A 21,302-nucleotide genomic window follows, 5' to 3' on the forward strand; every position below is an offset into this window, starting at 1 on the left:
GGTGTTTGTGTTGTCCTCATCATTTCATCATCATTCATGCAAGTAGCAAGATTGGACTGAGAAAAGGTTGGGAATTTGTACGGGCGCTGATAACCCCGCAGTTGAGCGCCCCACAATCCAAACACCATCATCATCATCATCATCCTCTCTGCTCGCAGCGCAGCAGAGACCAAGGGCGGTGGCAAGGGGGTGGTATGGGGGCTATTGCCCCTCCCTCCCCCCAACGGATTATCATATTACAATGGATAAAATGCCTTCAGAAATCAGTGAATATATTATTCCAACAGATTTAATTATGTAGTAATATAGGTTGCAATGTATTTCAAACACATTTTAACAAAAGCATAAGAGCATCAAATAGCTTACTGTCTAAACCAATAAATATCATTTAACTTAAAGTGGGCGTCTTATTATTTATTAATACACATTTTTTACCTTGAAATCCAAAACGGTTACCAAAAACTACTTTAAGCTAAACCAAATTTTACCAATTTGTCGGTTGTAGGACCCCAACTCTCCTTTTGTTAACCGATATTCCATTCCCCCAAACCCCCTCCCCCTCACCCATTAGCTCCACCCTTGACCGACTTCTAGAATCGCCCCTGGCAGAGCCCCTCCATACGCAAAGATAAACAACTTTGCTACTGCCATTTCATCGTTCCTATAGTTACATTAAAATTTTCTTGGATACATCCCTGAAATTTACAATACTTACATTGTAATTACATTGAATTATATACAGTCAGACGCATTGACTCGGCGGTCAATCCGAGAAGATTTTATCATCGAGATTCGCCTGTATTCTCATAAAAGACGCCTTTGTTTTAATAATTGCCATTCTAAAACGCTTATCATATCCGTGGCACTCTTTCCCCTACTTCACGATAACGCAAAAGGAGCTACCCTTCTTTAACTTTTTCGATGTCCTCTGTCAGTCCTATCCGGTGAGGATCCCATACAGCACAGCAGTACTCTAGCAGAAGACGAACAAACGTAGTGCAGGCAGTATATTTAGTAGACCTGTTGCATTTTCTAAGTGTTCTGCCAATATAATGTATTCTTCGGTTTGCCCTCGCCACAACGTTATCTGTGTGATCGGTCCCAATTAAGCTGTTCGGAATTGTAATTTGTAGGTATTTAGTCGAATTGACAGCCTGTAAATTTTTGTGATTTACCACGTAATCTAAATTTAAGAGATTCCTTTTTGTCCTCATGCGGAGGACCTCACATTTTGAAGACAATTGCCACTTTTCGCACCATTCAGATATCGTATCTGACGTTTTGCAACTGTTTTTGATATTCTGATGACTTTATTAGACGGCAAATGACAGCATCCTCTGTAAATAATCTGAGGGCTCTTCAGATTAGCTCTTAAATCATTGATGCAGATTAAGAGCAGCAGAGGGCCTGTAACACTTCCTTGGATAAGGCCGGATTTTCCTTTGATTTTCCGTCCATTACTATTACTTTCTGAGAGGAAATCACGGATCCAGTCGCACAACTGAGGCGATACTCCATGTGCACGCAATTTGATTACTCGGAATTTTATCAGGACTTCGAATCTGTGATCAAAATTGAAGAAATGACTTGATTTCTCTTTCTTCCTTCGTGGAAGGGATTGGACTGAACAGTAGCTCTGGCCGCACCACTGGCGATATCTCTGCTTACATAAATCACTGCGTTACAGCTGTTATCGCCGAGTTTCGACAGCGAGTCCAAAAACATGTGTACGTAACTTCTCTCGCAGTGTAGTGCGATCACCCGGCTGCAGTCTCCGCCTTGCTGCAGGACCACTAATGCTGTTGCCACAATGTAATTCCATCGTGTGACGAACGTAGTCCCAACACTTGCGTCTTAGTTCGTCGAAAAGGTCTTATCTCTTGGAACCCTGTTCTCTGCAGTAGGAAGTCGCAGCGCCGTATAAAGGAGACCACAGTTTCCGCCTCCGGCCACAATGATGAAGACTCTGGTGATCGTCCTGCTGTTGGCAGCTGCTGGATCCGGTAAGACGGACGAACAAGTCCTGCAATAGAGATATGCTGATTTTTCATGCTGTGGGAAGATCGGGTAGTGTCGAATAAGTAACATTTTGTCTCAATAATAGTATTTTATGAAGGTCGCATTGGAACATTCTTCACGAGAAACAACACTATGAAACGTTACTTAATAGAATTACAATACACTGTGTCAGAAGAATATACATTTCTTGAATTGTTAATATTTCTTCTTCTCTTTGCATTTTGATAGTTTTAATTTTTGGAGAGCTAGATCGAAAAAGAAACTGTAATGTCTAAAACAAGGCATTTTTGTCGCAAAAAAGTGTTACTTGGGTTGTAAATGTTTATAAACTCGAACTTGTCCCTCAGCTCACACAGTTTGTCAATGAATCTGCCAACTCGTTCTTTGCTGTAACCTGCTACTGCTCGCTGCAGGCTTGTGAACTGTCTTCAGCCTTTTAAGACTTCATGTCTTTTCAGAAAGACATAGTAAAAGTCTTTACCCGCTTCCATTTTGTCTCGTTGAAACGATGATGTATCTTCAGTTGTTCTGCATATTTGTGCTCTAGATTTAAGAATTCGTCTTTAGTCGGTGGCACAAGCTGGATCTGTAAATTTTTAAAATGATCATTCTACACTGTCTCCTGTTCGTCACTGAATGTTCTCTGGCATAAATGTTATTATTGCCTAAAACAGATTTCATAAAACCCTCTTTGCCTGTCACCTAATGTACTTCTTGGAACTGAACATTCCTCACTCGCTTCTCAGAATATTTCAAGAAGTTGGTCTTTTTCTATGGCTTTCTTCATGTTGCTTTCATCTCATTTAAGTCAACACTTTTTCCTGTTAAAAAAGAATCAGAAAAGATTAAGATTATTCCATCTGCTTTATCCGGTACGACTAGAAAGTACTTTGTCCGATACAACCTTAATGTACCGCTGTGGTAGCTTCACGTTCCCATTGTTATTACTTGGGTTAGACATTGTCACAGCCTACAATATAGAGAATAACATGTTATTCCTAAAGATTCAATAAAATGTAACATTACTTTCTTGTAAATAAAAAACAACATTCTAAAATTAAATTTGTGCACCGAAAAATTTCTTGGTAACAGATAAATTGCCACTCCGAGACACCCTGTTGTTTTGATTCAAAATCGTGTGAGCGGTCTTGTTCCTCTGTAAATCTCTCCGCAATGGCACGACAGATTCTGTCACTAGCGTTAAAGATTAGAAACAAATGTTGTTCGATACAACTCTTATCCAGTAGTATCCCATCTTCTCCTACGGCGGTGGTTCCAGATCTGTCTGAGATCATCACCCCTAAATGGAATCAGATGTTAGCTAGTACCCCCTCCCCCCTCCCGCCTTGCCTTGACCCACATCATCATAATTAATCTTTGGAATGAAAAACAGTTTTATCCGAACAGTTCAATTTTCAAAATAACGAAATATGAATGATATTTAGTTTCTCTTGACGATTTGCTAAACCAGGAACTAATGAGTCAAAGAGGCAACTTCTATTGTTTATTTTTACCAACTATTTTTTTTTCACGGAATGATGAAGCAATTGTCAGTGCATCACCCAGTGCTACCCACAACTCCTTGTCACAAAAGAAAGCAATCCACACTTGTAACAAAACACCACCTCCTTCCCTACCGACATTTGCTTCATCCACACCCTGCACACTATTTAAAATCAACCAAATTAAAATGTATGCTCAATAATTAGACCTGCTGTCTTTAAATCACTTGTTCGGTCTGCTTACTTCTGAACTGGCAGAAACTGGATGACTTTTGGCTGCCAGTGCTTTGGTCTCACAACTTCCACGGATAATAAAATAATAATAATACTGTGTAAGCCCTACAGCAGTGTGGTAACAAAGTTACAGTTGCGTTGTGCAGTCAGTTAGTTCGTTTATTGTTTCGAAACGAATAATGATGCAATATTTAATCAACTGTGGGAAATGTCACAGATGTATGGTACAAACTACCAAGTATGTGCATAGGGGGTGTATTTTGAGAGGAAGATGTGGTTCATACAGTTGTGGTACAAAATATAATCCCCTCCACATTATGTCTGACGTTAATGAAAAAAAATCTAATTATTGTAACTTTTATCATCAGCCTTACAGTCGTATGAAATAGTGAAAACATTAATGAATAATAAAAATGATTTAGAATATTGTACTTTACCCGTCAGGGAGTAATTAGCCTGTGTAGAACACTTCTACCCCAGCTTTTATGTGTCTACCGGAAATGTGGGAACATCCTGATCGTAATATCCCACAGATCTAGTGCTGTACGTGAAAAGGATCAGGTGGTCGTAAGATTCGTCTCCAGGTTATCGGAAAACCATTATCTCCTAATTAATGTGATTTTAATTTATAAAACCTTTAGGCGAAAGATTTACAACCTTAAATCAAATATATTGCATCGTTTATGAGACCGGCCGCTACCACAAACAATGTTTGTGTTCCACTTTTACTCCCTTGCCAATGAAGACTGTCGTACCAAATGCGAAGATAATAATGTCATTTGAGGAGTCACAAACAGAAGGTAATATACCGAAGACTATACAAAGAAAGTTAGAGAAAAGGTACGTGATTCACTGTTCAGAGTTAGAGGCTGGGTTCCAGAGGGGATATTTGCAATGAAAAGGCTAGTACAGAACTGCTGAAGATTAAAAGAAAGGGTCTTGACTGAGAATGAGACATAACTTCTTCAACTAAATGTCTTTTATTTCTTGACAGTAAAAACGATATAAGACTCGACGAAATATAGACAGTTCAGATGAGTGGTGTAATTCAGGTACTTAACTTCTTCTCATTCGATGTCCTGGAGTTCTTCACAGGATCAGGATGTGGACGTATGTCCACACAGCGTGCTAAGTAATTAAATAAAAGTTACTCCGATTTACAGTTTGTGACATTTTATTATTCAGAGCAACGTAGGCGGTCCGTCGTGGATATCAGATCAACAGAGAATCCCGAATTCCACAACTCACGCTCTTATAGACATTTCCAAACAATTTCTTCATTGTTGATATTACAATTTTTAGATATTACAATTAAAAAAAATTTCATCAAATTAATTTGAGATGAATACAGGCAGAAATTTTCGCTTTTATTCGTTTCACGCAGAAAACAGTGTTATCATTTGAATTTACATCAGCTATGCAGAACGAACAATGATCTTAACAGTTTCATTAATTACACAATGACAACAGTAAGCACAGTGTTTGTACCATTTTTTTGATATACATTCGATTAGAACCATTGGCCAGTATTAAGAGTTTTTTTTTTTTTTTTGCAAAGAAAGTATCTTTTGACGATTTGTTTACATGTACTGGGTTTCGTTATTTCGCAAAGTCTCATAATTAATTTGAAAATTAGTAAATTTGGTAACATAAATTAGTTACAAATGTGGACAATAATGGTTCTCATGTTATTTCAAACGTTGCTTCAGGTATTTTGGCCGACAAAACAAAAATGAGCAATGTGGTATAACCCGATTTCATTATTTCTTAATTAAACAGAATACGATAGTTTGAGGCGTTCCTACCATTTGACCGAGTTTTATAGGTTTGATATGCTGGTGTTTCATAATCATTTACATATTACGTCATCCAAGAGGTAGAACTTACTGGTACTGACATTATAATTATCTTTTTAATTGGAATCTGGGCGCTGACTTGCCGTCAATGAACTGAGAGTTGTGGTACCGATCTGTTCAATATGCTTTCCAAACTGGTCTGTTATGCTTCAGGTGCAGTATCATGAACTAATGCAGCTGCTAAAAAAACTATTGTAGGTCAGGACATCCGACGTATTGAATACGTACATTGGAACGAAACTGCGCTGGTAACTTCAGATACTGATGTGTCCAGCTCAAGACAAATCAAGTGAGGGATAATATAGGGCTTAGTGCCAACTCTAATTTATTCATCCTTAATTCAGAAGCAAATATTCACGGCGCTTTAAAATATATGGAAATGAGACATCAAGAGAACGGAGAGTGGATCAACAACATCCACTATGCTGACGATGCGGTCGTAATCACTGACAACAAGATGACGTATAACAACTGACTGACGTAAAGGAAGAACACAGCCAATAAATGGATCACAATATCTATGGCAAGAATTTCGAGGGCCTTGAACTTAATTCGAAAAACTTTCTATGTGGAGCTGTACAACTGTAAGATACCGGTTTTCACTTGGAGTGATTTAGAAAAAAACGGAAAATTGGTTAATCCCTTGTCTAGGGTTCAGAGTGAGATTCTGTATTTTGCGTCGAACATGTTTAATTAGTTGCCTACACAGTTAACGCAAGAAAAACTGAAAACTTAGTAAAAGTTAAAAAAAAAACTTCTTAACCAGTCCTGTAAATTACCGAATTAGTTAAATCCAGTGACTGAAAATGCCTTTTAACAGTGTGAGAATAAAACTGGCGTCTAACTAGAGCTCTATTCTTACGGAGTGTATGTAGCCTAAAATTTTATTCTTCTCGAGTTATGAGCGTACTTTACCAGTTACATTTTTTTTACCATGCATTACTAGAATTTGAATGGAATGGACAGTGTCTTGAAAGGAGGATATAAGATGAACATCAACAAAAGCAAAATGAGGATAATGGAATGTAGTCAAATTAAGTCGGGTGATGCTGAGGGAATTAGATTAGGAAATGAGACACTTAAAGCAGTAAAGGAGTTTTGCTATTTGGGGAGCAAAATAACTGATGATGGTTGAAGTAGAGAGGATATAAAATGTAGGCTGGCAATGGCAAGGAAAGCGTTTCTGAAGAAGAGAAATTTGTTAACATCGAGTATAGATTTAAGTGTCAGGAAGTCATTTCTGAAAGTATTTGTATGGAGCGTAGCCATGTATGGAAGTGAAACATGGACGATAAATAGTTTGGACAAGAAGAGAATAGAAGCTTTCGAAATGTGGTGCTACAGAAGAATGCTGAAGATTAGATGGGTAGATCACATAACTAATGAGGAAGTATTGAATAGGATTGGGGAGAAGAGAAGTTTGTGGCACAACTTGACCAGAAGAAGGGATCGGTTGGTAGGACATGTTCTGAGGAATCAAGGGATCACCAATTTAGTATTGGAGGGCAGCGTAGAGGGAGACCAAGCGATGAATACACTAAGCAGATTCAGAAGGATGTAGGTTGCAGTAGGTACTGGGAGATGAAGAAGCTTGCACAGGATAGAGCTGCATCAAACCAGTCTCAGGACTGAAGACCACAACAACAACAACAACAACAACAACTAGAATTTATTCTCATTTGCGAGTCCTGCGGTAATTTACATCATTTTTAAGATTCTGTATCTCAGTCGGCAAAAACGGAACCCTTACATAATCACTTCGTTACCCTAAACATGTTTGGGAGGTGACTATCAAAAGCTGTCAAGTTATGTGTAAAAGGCATGTTTGACCATGTGCTGCTTATATTTTAAACCCAAATATCAACGCCGACCTGTGTGGCCGAGCGGTTCTAGGCGCTTCAGTGCGAAACCACGCTGCTGCTATGGTCGCAGATTCGAATCTTGCCTCGGGCATGGATGTGTGTGATGTCCTTAGTTTAGTTAGGTTTAAGTAGTTCTAAGGCTAGGGGACTGATGGCCTCTGATGTTAAGTTCCATAGTTCTTAGAGATATTTGAACCATATATCAACCGGTTTCAGCCATGGATCATATTTACGCACACTATAGGGTCAAATTGTTTAAGCCACCACATGACATTTGTCATTACATAAATAAAATGTAGAGCATGTCATGAATATCAATATATCTACACATTATTTAATTAATGACACATGTAATGTGCCACCACATGCCATTTGTCATTACTTAAATAAAGTGTAGAGCATGTCATGAATATCAATATATCTACAAATTATTTAAGTAATGACAAATGTAATGTGGTGGTTTAAACCATTTTAGCCCTATAGTATCTGTGAAGATGGTCAGTGACTGAAAACGGTTGATATTTGGATTTAAAGTAAAAGCAGCTGATGGTCAAACATGCATTTTATACTTTGTTGCCTGTCTGTCTGTCCGTCTGTACGTCTATCCGACTGTTAAGACCCTATTTTCTCAGGAATGGATGGAGGTATCAAGTTGAAGTTCATGTCACATACTAAGGTCTACGGTCCTTGGGGGGAGAGTAAAATTTAAGGTTGTAAGTCAATGCAATCAAAAGATACAGCCATTTATGTCACATATTTCGATACTCGCAAACACATTCATCAAAGAAAAGCATTTTTTTTGCCGTCAACTGCATACATTTAAATTTATTCTCGACTGGTTTAAATCATTTCAGTCATCATCACTGGAAGAAAAATTATATATCTTTTGGATCAAAAATGCATGTTTCTCATAGAAGACACATTAGCATACTAAACAAAGCGATGAAAATCTGGGGAATGTAAAATAATCATAATTTGGCAGTATCTTGAGAAACACAGGCAGTTTGTCATCGCTACATTTGGTATGCTAATGTGTTTTCTTTGAGAAGCAAGCCTATTTTATGCAACAGATGTATAACTATTCTTCCAGTGATGAAATAAATTTAAATACATACACCTGACAGCAAAAAAGTGCTGTTCTTTAAACATTTACAGCTGCAGTTAATTACTTACACAAACTGTTAGTCACTCAACATTTAGAGTATTTCTCCTCGAGTTAGAACCATTAAATTTGATGAGAAACAAGGTTTCACAGTACAAGTAAAGGATAAGATACTAAAATTGTTAATTTGTTATTATATCAAATAAAGATTTTAAACATGGCTGAAACAGCTACTGTTGAAATTCTTCACGGTAAATGATAACAGCCAAACAGTTGCAGGATAAAGATTTATTAAAATTCTTGACCACAGTTTCGGTATATCTAAATATACCTTCATCAGAAGCAAAATACACTAAAATCACATTCTGCACTGGAGATACATAAAAGAATTGTGCCAAAGGCGTCGTCAGTAGTTAAAACATCATCTTCATGTATACAACATAATTATAGACAGAGGGTTGATGCGAACACAGCATAGCATCATTATGTCGCCTGTGAGCTGGATAGATAGTGATGCTATGCTATGTTCGCATCAACCCTCTGTCTATAATTATGTTGTATAAATGGAGATGATGTTTTAACTACTGACGACGCCTTTGGCACAATTGTTTTATGTATCTCCAGTGCAGAATGTGATTTTAATGTGTTTTACTTCTGATGAAGGTATATTTAGATATACCGAAACTGTGGTCAAGAATTTTAATAAATCTTTATCCTGCAACTGTTTGGCTGTTATCATTTACCGTGAAGATATCAAATAAAACATATTTTTTTGCCATTTGTTATCGGCCCATCAGTCTGCCTGTTTTTTAAAACCCTTTTTTCTCAACAACAGGTAGAGATATCGAGTTGCAATTTAAGTCAGATACCAAGGTCTCAAGATCGAGTGGAAGTACCACACTGAAATTTATGCCGAGCACTAAGGTCTACGGTGTCTTGGCAGAATAAGTAATTTAAGCTTCTGAGTCAATGAAATGGAAAAGATACGTCGGCCCTGGTTCCCCAGCAGTAAAGCGCGTGCTAGGAAACCGAGAGGTCGCGTAATCGAATCTCGGTCGGACCGTCGATTCTTCGGTTTCCTTTTTAACCGAGCATTCACCTCTCAACGGTGTGAGGAATCTCCAGAAACAAAACGTCGTTCCAATTGCACGTAAAAATGTAGGTCCACTTTCCTCAGTTGGATAACTGGGGTGGGTTAGGAACATGCAAGTCGTCGAAGTGGCGTCCAGTAGAAAGATTTGCACCGAGCCGTTGTGTCATACGAAGCTGTTAGTATTATCTATACACGTAAGTAAGTTTACACAGAACGCTAAGAGCAAGAATTCTGCTCGCATCTTTCCGATTTTTTTGCATATGATGTCGACGTATGGGGATCTTTTGACTCTTTCTTTCTTTGAAGTAGCTGTTTTATGCTATGTAGGTTTTGTTCGCTCCTCATCGCGAAGAAATTGACTGACTCGCACCACATCGTTCGCAGTGGTTACTTTAAATGATAGCATACAATGTTCTCAGTTAAATATTAATCCAATTGTAGTATGGTAACGCAGTTCGTGCGAACAGAGCAGAACACTCGTACACCCTGGAGGGAAAATCCGAGAGAGGGGAAGAGATTTGTGGTGTAGCCGATGAGCAGAGGGGTTAGAGGCGGTATGAGAATAAATAGGAACGTGTAAGCGGATTTGTTTTACAAGCATAGCCTGTAAGTTCCCTACTAAGTGTTTCTGTGTGAAATTTAGCCCAAAGTCTATAATAAAATCTACTTATTACCAAAACTATGTACCCACAAACTGTTAGCCAACTAAAGCTCGTATGCTAACTTTTTACTAAACAGAACCTAATTTGAATTGAACTGTAACTGGTCTGAGTACAACTTGTCTTTATATTAAATGTGGCACTGAAGTAAAACAATTATCTGGCCATAATCTAAATTTCTACTTACCTCGCGTCTTGATAACATTGTTCCAGATTTCTCGAAAGAACAACAGCAAACATCAAGCAGCAAGCAGGCAGTGGCTAAGCTGGATTTCTATTTTTAAATAAAATTTCTAAACAGTATTCAAACTGTTGCATGCCATGTGGCGCAATGTGGTAATGTGTAATGATAAAAAATGGGATGAGGAGAGTAACTATTCCTATGAAATGATATCCCAACTTAACTATTCAAAAACACAGAGTAAAGCTTCGCGTTATCTTCACACACATTGGTCTGAACAATACTATGCTTAAAAAAAAGTTAGTGTTTTAAAAAGGGTATAATGTTAACAGGGAATTTCTATAAAAACCAAACAGCTTAATCAGTTGCGGTGTTAATGCATGACTCAGGGAAGTGCGGTGGTCTACCTCTGAGCATGTGAATAAAGTTCTCTTGACAAAGTAAAAAAAAAAAAAAAAAATAAATAAATTCTAGGTTTATATTCTTTTCGCCTTTTAATAGATACATCATATTCATCCTTGCTGTTCTTTACAATAAATCTTTCTTCATCTGACAGATACAATCACAAGCTAACACAGCACTCCTGAATAAGTCCATCACCCACCACACTTCAACTAAGAATGTATTACACTGCACAGAGGCGAAGACTGTGCCACAACACGACCAGCGACTGTTTAACAGTAACATAACTTGCTCTCTCTGATATGCACATCAATGATTACAAAAATCGAAATGACATGCCCACCTTAGGAGTTTTGCGATACATACAGTTAGGTCGTAAACAATAGCTGTACTGTTAACAATACTTTCACAGATTTTTCGGTTAATTGCAGACACAAATGCTCACGACGAATTACACAATTAATCGTTTGACTTAATAGAATCGATCATTTACTGTCACTTCTTCGACGCAGAACTTCTTCCTGAAGCAGTACATGTTTTAGGCTATAAGCGCAATTATTTATTTTCTACCGGTTTCGGTACGTAGTACCATCTTCAGCCCATCCCCTGGCATACAGTCGTCAAGTTCGCATTCTAAGTGTCAAACTTTCTTTTGCTTGTGCCTTTGTCCTTCATCGGCGCGGGGTCGACATGGTTAGTGACGTGGCATAGTAAATTTAAGGGATGGCCTAATGCCCCTCCTCTGGCCACACCCCGTTAGGTCTTGGGACGCAGTATGTGTATCCGATTTGTCTGCGTATAGTGTTATTGACGTGAAAGTGAGCGAAAGTCTTCTGATTTTTTTTTTTGCGAATCATGTAACTGGTATTCACTTAGTGGGATGTGGAAAACCACCTGGCTGGCACACAGACCACTGTCGTTAATCAGCCGGACGGATTCGATCTGGGGCCGGCGCACCAGCATTTTCCGGAAGCGGCATTTTTTTTTTTTTTAAGGAATAAGGGCATGCAGGGGGGAGGGCAGAGTGGGCAGGAGTCGCAATACGAGGCCTAGCCACAGTGTCCCCTTCGCCATCAAGGTATTATAGAGAGAGAGAAAGTGTAAGAGGATATTGGAAGGGTAATGCAGTATGTAAAGGGAGACGATAATCTAATAGTCATGGGAGACTGGAATGCAGTTGTAGGGGAAGGAATAGAAGAAAAGATTACTGGAGAATATAGACTTCGGACAAGGAATGAGGGAGGAGAAAGACTAATTGAGTTCTGTAACGAGTTTCAGCTAGTAATAGCGAATACTCTCTTCAAGAATATCAAAGGGAGGAGGTATACTTGGAAAACGCCGGGTGGTACAGGAAGATTTCAGTTAGATTACGTCATGGTCAGACGGAGATTCCGAAATTAGATACTGGATTGTAAGGCGTACCCAGGAGCAGACGTAGACTCAGATCACAATATAGTAGTGATGGAGAGTAGGCTGAAGTTTAAGATATTAGTCAGGAAGAATCAGTAAGCAAAGAAATGGGATACAGAATTACTAAGGAATGACGAGATACGCTTGAGGTTCTCTAAGGCTATAGGTACAGCAATAATGAATAGCTCAGTAGGTAGTACAGTCGAAGAGGAGTGAACACCTCTAAAAAGGGCCATCACAGAAGTTGAGAAGGAAAATATAGGTACAAAGAAGGTAACTGTGAAGAAACCATGGGTAAAAGAAGAAATACTTCAATTGATCGATGAAAGGAGGAAGTACAAAAATGTTCAGGGAAACTCAGGAATAAAGAAATACAAATTGATGAGGAACGAAATAAATAGGAAGTGTAGGTAAGCTAAGACGAAATGGCTGCAGGAAAAATGTGAAGAAATCGAAAAAGAAATGATAGTCGGAAGGACAGACTCAGCATACAGGGAAGTCAAAACAGCCTTCGGTGACATTAAAAGCAAGGTTGGTAACATTAAGAGTGCAAAGGGAATTCCACTGTTAAATGCAGAGGAGAAAGAGGATAGGTGGAGCGAATACATTGAAAGCCTCTATGAGGGGGACGATTTGTATGATGTGATAGAACAGGAAACAGGTTTCGATTTATAAGAGAAAGGGGATCCAGTGCTAGAATCAGAATTTAAAGGAGCTTTGGAGGATTTGAGATCAAATAAGCCAGAAGGGACAGATAACATTCCGTCAGAATTTCTAAAATTATTGGGGGAAGGGGCAACGAAACGACTATTCGCGTTGGTATGTAGATTGCATGAGTCTGGCGACGTACCATCTGACTTTCGGAAAATCATCATACACAATTCCGAAGACTGCAAGAGCTGACAAGTGCGAGAATCATCGCACAATCAGCTTGACAGCTCACGCATCCAAATTGCTGACTAGAATAATACACAGAAAAATGAAAAAGAAAATTGAGGATACGCCAGATAACGATCAATTGGCTTTAGGAAAGGTAACGGCACGAGACTGTCAATTCTGAGGCAGCGGTTGATAATGGAAGCAAGGCTAAAGAAAAATCAAGACACGTTCATAGGATTTCGAACCGGAAAAAACCTTCGACAGTGTAAAATACTGCAAGATGTTCGAAATTCTGAGAAAAATAAGGGTAAGCCGTAGGGAGAGACGGGTAAAATACTATATGTACAAGAGCCAAGAGGGAATAATAAGAGTGGACGACCAAGAACGAAGTGCTCGGACCAAAAAGCAAAAAGGGTGTAAGACAGTGACGTAGTCTTTCACCCCCCCCCCCCCCCCCCACTGTTCAATCTGCACATCGAAGAAGCAATGATAGAAATAAAAGAAATGGTCAGGTCAGGAGTGGAATTAAAATTCAAGGAGAAAGAATATTAATGTTACGATTCGCTGATGACATATCCTGAGTGAAAGTGAAGAAGAATTACATAATCTGCTGAACGGAATAAACCACCTAATGAGTACAGAATATAGATTGAGAGTAAATCGAAGAAAGACGAAAGTAATGAGAAGTAGCAGAAATGAGAACAACGAGAAACTTAACATCAGGCTTGACGGTCACGAAGCAGATGAAGTTAACGAATTCTGCTACCTAGGCAGTACAATAACCAATGCCAGACGGAGTAAGGAGGATATCAAAAGCAGACTAGCAATGGCAAAAAGGACATTCGTGACCAAGAGAAGTCTACTAGTATCAAATGTAGGCCTTAATTTGAGGAAAAAAATTTTTGAGAACGTACAAATGGAGTTAAGCATTGTATTGTAGTGAAACATGGACTGTGGGAAAACCGGAACAGAGGAGAATCCAAACATCTGAGATGTGGTGCTACGGACGAATCTTGAAAATTAGGTAAGGAGTGAGGAGCTACTGCGCAGAATCGGAGAGGAAAGGAATTTGTGGAAAACACTGGTAAGCAGAAGGGACATGGTGACAGGACATCTGTTAAGACATGAGGGATTGATTTCCATGGTAACAGAGGGAAATGTAGAGGGCAAATATTGTAGAGGAAGAGAGAGATTGGAATACATCCAGCAAGTAACTGAGGACGTAGGTTGCAAGTGCTGCTCTGAGATGAAGAGGTTGGCACAGGAGAGGATTTCGTGGTGGGCCGCATCAAACCAGTCAGAAGACTGATGACACAAAAAAAATCAGTATTTGATTTTTCACATTAACAAAGTCGAATTTACCGAATTTACGTTATTCGCACCTATTATACAAAAATACGTCCGATCACATCAGAGGCAAGCTTACGACTTTCACACTCTGCGGAAAATAACAATATTCCAAAGGGTTTACAATTTTTCTTAACAAATGAATTCCTGAAGTTAAAACCTTCTGGGTTATTAGGCCGCGTCATATTTCTACTAAAATGATCGACGTCTCGACCCCTCTGGTGGGATCTTCCTCAGGATCTTATGGTGTCCACTACTGCTAAAACACTGTTCTAGCAGTAGTGGACACCATAAGATCCTCATGAAGATCCCAGCAGAGGGGTTGAAACGTCGATCATTTTAGTAGAAATATGACGCGGCCTAATAACCCAGAAGTTTTAACTTCAGTGATAACGGTCACGAAAGCCTGCAGAATTACGTAAATGAATTCCTAGTAGTTTTCGTTACATTATTAGTCTCGATTATTATTTCATAAATGAATCCAGAAATAAACGTAGTAAACAGTACAGGATTGCGTAATTATAATTGATAATAGAAATTTTATGTGTGCAAGTAATTCGTAATTTCAAATGTTTCTAAAAATATAATTTTAACTCTACATTCAGAAGTAGTACTTATAGGTTAAAATATCGAAACTAAAATATTTTATAAAGTAATTCCTTTTCATAAATTTTAGCTTGAAATATAACTTCCTGTGTATGAAATTATATGGCCGCGCGGGATAAGCCGAGCGGTCTGGGCGCTGCAGTCATGGACTGTGCGGCTGGTCCCGGCGGAGATTCGAGTCCTCCCTCGGGCATGGGTGTGTGTGTGTTTGTCGTTAAGATAATTTAGGTTAAGCAGTGTGTAAGCTTAGGGACTGATGACCTTAGCAGTTAAGTCCCATTAGATTTGACAGACATTTGAACATTTGAAAATTATATGAAAGTTTTCAGAAAAACGACTGAAATAATACTGAACTGTCCAAAATTCGAAAAATAATAGTGGTATCGACAACTACTGTTGAGGAAAAGTAATGCTAGAGGAGGATGTCTCGCTACATACTTATCACTTAAAGATTTCATTGTATGCTCAGTAACGTATAAATAGTTGATCGCTTAGTGAGAAGTGTGCTCTTGCAGCAACAGTGGCGCAGTACGCACGCTACGAGGAGGTGGTGCGCAACCCCAAGGAAACGGACCTGCTGTACGGCTCCACCTTAGGACCTCGCAACGAGACGTGGTACTTCACCACCGCAGCCACCCTAACGTCCATCATCATCCCATCGCAGATCAGCTTCTGCGGCTCAGGTAAGCTACTGACTTCAAAGCTCCTTAAAAGCATTCGGTTGTTATGAGCCTGGTTGCACAGTGATTAAGCACCAGACAAGAGGTCCAAAGATTTGGTGTTCGACACCCGGACAGTACATTTAAGGCCTCTATGAGGGGGAAGACTTGTCTGATGACGTGATGGCCGGCCGAAGTGGCCGTGCGGTTAAAAGGCGCTGCAGTCTGGAACCGCAAGATGTTTGTGACGTCCTTAGGTTAGTTAGGTTTAACTAGTTCTAAGTTCTAGGGGACTAATGACCTCAGCAGTTGAGTCCCATAGTGCTCAGAGTCATTTGAACCATTTTTTTGATGACGTGATGGAAGAAGAAACAGGAGTTGAGAGGGAAAAGATAGGTGATCCAATATTAGAAGCAGAATTTAAAAGAGCTTTAGACTGTTAAAGATAAAATAAGGCAGACAGGGTAGATAACATTACACTGGAATTCCTAAAATCATTTGTACAAGGTATGACACTGGCGATATACCATCAGCCTTTCGGGAAAACATCATCCACACAATTCCGAATTTAGCAAAAGCCGACAAGTGCGAGAATTATTAACTGCTCACTCAAGTTGCTGACTAGAATGATGTATAGAACAATGGAAAAGAGAATTATGGGTCTGTTAGACGACGATCAGTTTGGATTTAGGAAAGCTAAAGGCACTAGGAAGGCAGTTTGGAAGTTGCGATTGATAATGGAAGCAAGACTGAAGAGAAATCAAGACACGTTAATAGGATTTGTCGACACAGAAAAGGCGTTCGACAATGTCAAATGGTGCAGTATGTTCTAAATTATGAGAAAAATCAAGGTAGATTATAGGAAAAGACAGGTAATATGTAATCTGTACAAGGTCCAAGGGGGACCAATAAGAGTGGATGACCAAGAACGAAGTGCTCGGATTAAAAATGGTCTAGCACAGGGAAGTAGACCCTCGCTCCCGCTGTTGAACCAATACATCGAAGAAGCGAACAAAAAAAAGGTTCAAGAGTGGAATTAAAATTCAGGTTGAAAGGATATCAGAAACAATTTTCGCTGCCGGCATTGCTGTCATGAGGGAAAGTGAATCTGGATCCGTTGAATGGAGTGAACAATCTAATGAGTACGGAATATGGATTGAGAGTAAATCGAAGAAAGACGAAAATAATGGGAAGTAGCAGACATGAAAAGAGCGAGAAACTTAACATCAGAATTGGAGATCAAGTAGTTAAGGAATACTGCTGCCTAGGCAGCGGAATAACGCATGACCGAGGGAGCAGGGAGGACATAAACAGCAGACTAGCACTGGCAAAAAGAACATTCCTCGCCAAAAGACGTCTGTTAGTATCAAACATAGATCTTAATTTGAGGAATAAATTTGTGAGAATGTTCCTTTGGTAGTGAAACATGGACTGTAGGAAAAACCGGAGCAGAAGAGAATCGAAGCATTTGAAATGTGGTGCTAGAAACGGAAGTTGAAAATTAAAAGGACTGGTAAGTAAGAAATGAGGAGGTTCTCTCTAGAACCGGCGACGAAAGGAATACAAAGATAACATTGACAAGAAAAAGGGACTGGTTGAACAGGATGATAGGACATCTGTTGAGACATCATGGAGTAAATTCGATGGCATCAGAGGAAGCTGTAGAAGGTAAAAGATGCAGACTGGAATACATCTAGCAAATAATTGAGGACGTAGTTTGCAAGTGCTATTCAGAAATGAAAATGTTGGCACAGGAAAGGAATTCATGGCAGGCCGCATCAAACCGGTCAGGAGACTGATGGAAAAAAAAATCTATTTTTTTCTCTCACGTACGAGGCACGGGATGTACGACTGCTAAAAGGTGTCTGTGAGCGCTGCAATTAGTCTAACCTTGTCTTCGCGATCCCTACGGGCTCGAAATGTACACAGTGGTAGCATACTCCTGTATTCATCACTCAAAGTTGGTTCTTGAACGTTTGCAAGCAGGCTATTACGGAACAATTTGCGCCTGTTTTCAAGCGTTGGCAGTTGTTTTTTTAGCTTCCCTATCACCCTGTGTTAAAAAACTGCGACTATTCGTGTTGTTTCTTTTTCCAGGTCCATTGGTGAATGGAATGTACGACGAGGCGATTGACCTTTTCGTGTACGAGACGAAACTCGCGAGCAGTGCGGCCGCGGTGAAGACGTACTTGGTAGCGTCTGGCTCCTTCAAGGGCGCCGTCAGCTACGGCCAGGAGCTGGACATCCCGCTATGGAACTCCACACTCAGTCGTGCTCCACGTGTCCTGAGTTACATCAACCCCAGCAGCGGCTACAAGTACACGCTCAACATCGTCTTCAAGACGACCGGCATATACCCGTGGTACACGACGAGGTCTCTGTCCACCTACTCCATCGTCCATGCTGGGACGAATGTACCTGGTATTGCTATCGGACTGTCGTACGCTCTTGGCTAAAGGGTCATGCCAAATCAGGCCGTTACAGTTGTCAAAAACTCTGATAATAAATTGAAGCTGAGCTGCAGACCAAGACAGCAGGCATATTTCGATTGTTTTGTGTAAGCATTAAGTCTGCTGACCATGCTGTTTCATGTAGGAAACTCAAAGCGAACTCCCTTTTCTATCTGTACTTCATTAAAAGTTGGTTCGCAAAAATCTTATTTTGTGTTCTGTTATATCGACAGCAAATTTCACGGAAGTGGAAAATAAATATACGAACAGCTACAACAAAGTTGTTCGCTGAATATGGTAGTACACATATTTCACTAATTTTCTGTAATCCATCCTGAGCAACAACAAACAACCATAGAAAAGATTTGTTGTTTTGGAGATATTTGTAGTAGCTTAGAGCCATTTTCTACATACACAACATCAAAAAAAGTTTTGCATCACCTCGGTTCCGAGAGTTCCGGAACCTGCACAGAAAATTGGAATAGAAATCAACATAAAGATCATTTGCGTCCTTTTTATTGCTCATGAAAACCACACACTGCATGTTGTACCACCATACAGCGAGACCTTTAGAGGTTGTGGCCCAAATTGCTGTACACACCGGTGCCTCTAATATCCAGTAGCATGTCCTCTTGCATTGATGCATTCCTGCATTCGTTGTGGCATACTATCCACAAGTTCATCAAGGCAATGTTGGTCCAGATTGTCCCACTCCTCAACGGCGATTCGGCGTAGATCCCTCAGAGTGGTTGGTGGTTCACGTCGCCCGTAAACAGCCCTATTCAATCTATCCCAGGCATGTTCAATAGGGTTCATGTCCGAAGAACATGCTGGCCACTCTAGTCGAGCGATGTCGTTATCCAGAAGGAAGTCACTCACAAGATGTGCTAGATGGGGGCCCGATTTGTCGTCCATGAAGACGAATGCCTCTCCAATATGCTGCCGATATGTTGCACTATCTGTTGGAGAATGGCATTCACGCGTCGGACGGCCGTTACGGCGCCTTCCATACCCACCAGCGACGTACGTCGGCCCCAGATAATGCCACCCCAAAACAACAGGGAACCTCCACCTTGCTGCACTCGCTGAACAGTGTGTCTACGGCGTTCTTCTGACCAGCTTGCCCCCAAACACGTCTCTGAAAATTGCCTGGTTGAAGGCGTATGCGACACTCATCGGTGAAGAGAACGTGATGCCAATCCTGAGAGGTCCATTCGGCATGTTTTTGGCCCTATCGGTACCGAGCTGCATGGTGTCGTGATTGCAAAGATGAACCTCGCCATGGACGTCGGGAGTGAGGTTGCGCATCTTGCAGCCTATCGTGCACAATTTGAGTCGTAACACAACATCCTGTGCAGCACGAAAAGCACTATTCAACATGCTGGCGTTGCTGTCAGGGTTCCTTCGAGCCATAATCCGTAGGTAGCAGTCATGCACTGTAGTAGTAGCGCTAGGGCGGCCTGAGCGAGAAATGTCATCCACAGTTCATGTCCCTCTGTATCTCCTCCATGTCTGAACAACATCGCTTTGGTTCACTCCTGGACACTTCCCTTGTTGAGAGCCCTTCCTGGCACAAAGTAACACTGCCGACGTGATCGAACCACGGTATTGACCGTCTAGGCAAGGTTGACCTACAGACAACACGAGCCGTGCACCTCCTTTCTGGTGGAATGACTGGAACTTATCGGCTGTCGGACCCCCTCCATCTTATAGGCGCTGCTCATGCATGGTTGTTTACATCTTTGGACGCGTTTAGTGACATCTCTGAACAGTCAAAGGGACTGTGTCTGTGATACAATATCCACAGTCAACATCTATCTTCAGGAGTTCTAGGAACTTGGATGTTGAAAATATTTTTTTGACGTGTGCATATTCGTTACAAAAAATTGCCTCTTGTGTCTATAAGCAGGGTATGATAATTATTTGTTCACAATGGCTTAACACTTAAGATAAACCTATCACCAAATTTAATCCATACTTATAATACAATCTGACTGAAACTGATGATCTGTAATCGCTACTTTGCAGCATTTTGAGATAAGATGTTAAACGCAGTCTTCAAAAGGGTATTAGGCGAAATTTACAGTAGAGTACTGAATGGAAGTTCTCTTTAAATTTGCAAGGTAGTGCCCATAAACAGGTGAAAGAAAAAAATAGTATACCGACTTTGGAATGATCTCCTTCGCAGTATCAGTGAAATGAATTACAGCTATAGCTTTAAAATAAATCTAATGATCTACCCAGTGACAACTAAGCACCCTTCTTCCCGAAAATCCAAAATCCATAGCTGTATCAGCGAATCAAGATTTACCTCCCTTGGTACTCGTTAGGTCACTTATTTCAGTTTTGTTCCCGAACTGACGATTGGATTTTCGTATTCGCTTGTTGCTACTGAAACTACTGCTATATTGTTTTCATTAATGCTAGTAGCTCTGGTATCATTGTTCATTTCTAGCCAGCAGCAATAATTACAAATAGCTTTTGATATATGAAGAATGATTCTTGCAGCTCCGTTACTACCATTATTGTTAGTAATGTTATTTATAGAATTTTACTTATTATCTTATTAAATTAAACTAAGATGCAGAAAATGTACGGATGAAACCCTGGTCTGATGTAAAAGAAAGTCTGAAGGCTCTAATCTTATCAGATTAAACAAATGAGTAAAATATTATGGGATTAGCGTTAAGCATTTTAATCCTGTTACATATCTCAAACACCTGGCGGTAATATAGGAAGCTATATGAATTGGAACAAGTGCTTGAAATCAGTAGCAGGGAAGGGCAATGGAACATGCTGAGAGACAATATCGCGAATCTGGACACAGTAATATAGACCCCAGTGATACCAATCCTAGACAAGGCTACTGTCCCTGTATATGAAATACTAAAGTATTGAACACTGATGGAATTTGTAGACATGCTGAAATTTGATTGTGAATCCTTCAAATACGGTGAATTTCTTCTGACTAAACACTCTTGGGTGAAGTTAGAGAACCGACACTGACGTAGATACAACAATTCTGCTGCATTTACCGTTTA

At 40.0% G+C, this 21,302-nt stretch overlaps 1 protein-coding gene across 1 annotated transcript; it reads left to right on the plus strand.

Moving 5' to 3' along the window:
• Window positions 1–1,731: 1,731 nt before the first annotated feature.
• LOC126458342 (uncharacterized) lies at window positions 1,732–18,561 on the plus strand. Its single transcript, XM_050095307.1, has 3 exons — window positions 1,732–2,003; window positions 15,668–15,835; window positions 17,909–18,561. The coding sequence occupies exons 1-3, from the start codon at window positions 1,955–1,957 to the stop codon at window positions 18,265–18,267; spliced, it is 576 nt and encodes a 191-aa protein (XP_049951264.1). The 5' UTR covers window positions 1,732–1,954; the 3' UTR covers window positions 18,268–18,561.
• Window positions 18,562–21,302: the final 2,741 nt, after the last annotated feature.

This window comes from Schistocerca serialis, chromosome 2 (genome assembly GCF_023864345.2).
Source record: "Schistocerca serialis cubense isolate TAMUIC-IGC-003099 chromosome 2, iqSchSeri2.2, whole genome shotgun sequence".
Classification (NCBI taxonomy): Eukaryota; Metazoa; Arthropoda; class Insecta; order Orthoptera; family Acrididae; genus Schistocerca; species Schistocerca serialis.